Raw genomic sequence first — 933 nt, 5'->3', positions numbered from 1 at the left:
TTAATCCTCAATTTTCTTTCCTAGAAGTTTCATGAAGATTCTCCTAAAGGATCCACTGAACGCAGGGCTTGAAAAGTAATAGACGATGGGATTGAGCACGCTGTTGAAGTAGGTAAAGCAGACAGTGGTTTTGAACGCATCGTTTGCCTCACTGAAATAGTGGCACTCGTTATACCAGAGCTTCAGGACGTACATGGCGATACGCGAGATGTTGCTTGGGAAGAAACATATAACGAAAACCACAGCCACTGCTAAGATAAACTGCACTGCTCTTTTGATTTTGCCCTTTGTGTCCACTGTCTTACTCTTCAACTGCCATGTAATGCAGGTTGTGCAGAAGATTACAATGGCCGTGGGCACGAAGAACTGGATAACGTAGAACACATTGTGCCAGGTGAACCGTGAATTATTCCCAAAGCAGATGTTGAAGCTCTCACACTGCGTGTGGTTGTTTAGATAGTAGAAATGTTCGTCTGTTAACAGATAGGCGGTCATGGCTATGATGAGACCCCACAGGCCAACAGAGACCCATAGGGCGTAGCGCAGACCCATGCGGTTGATGCGGTTCTGAGGGTGGACGATCTTCAGGTATCGATCAACAGCGACAGCAGTGAGGAAGAAAATACCACCGGCTCTGTTGGCGGCCAGAAGAAACAGCAAAATACGGCAGAAAGCGTCTCCGTAGACCCAGTCCTTGCCCCTGCGGTAGTAGTCGGCCCTGAAAGGAAGGCAGAAAAGGACCAATGAGTCCGCCAGAGCTAGATGGGCAAGATAAATAGAATTGGGCTTCCAGGTGTCCTTGTGGAAGAAGAACATCGAGAGGGCGAGGACATTCCCCATAAGCCCCAATATGAATTCCGTGAACATTACAGGGGGAAGGAATTGGTCCAGCATGGGTGTTTCATAAGTGCAGCACACTGAGGAGTTGTTCAT

The 933-nt window shown here is 48.0% G+C and overlaps 1 protein-coding gene across 1 annotated transcript; it reads right to left on the bottom strand.

Moving 5' to 3' along the window:
- Positions 1-933, bottom strand: LOC311284755 (hydroxycarboxylic acid receptor 2-like; the record flags this gene model as incomplete). Its single annotated transcript, XM_084399970.1, has 1 exon — positions 1-933. The coding sequence occupies one exon, from the start codon at positions 931-933 to the stop codon at positions 1-3; it is 933 nt and encodes a 310-aa protein (XP_084256096.1).

Source organism: Rutilus rutilus (genome assembly GCF_951802725.1).
Source record: "Rutilus rutilus genome assembly, chromosome: 25".
NCBI lineage: Eukaryota > Metazoa > Chordata > Actinopteri > Cypriniformes > Leuciscidae > Rutilus > Rutilus rutilus.
This window is presented reverse-complemented; position numbering and strand designations above follow the sequence as displayed.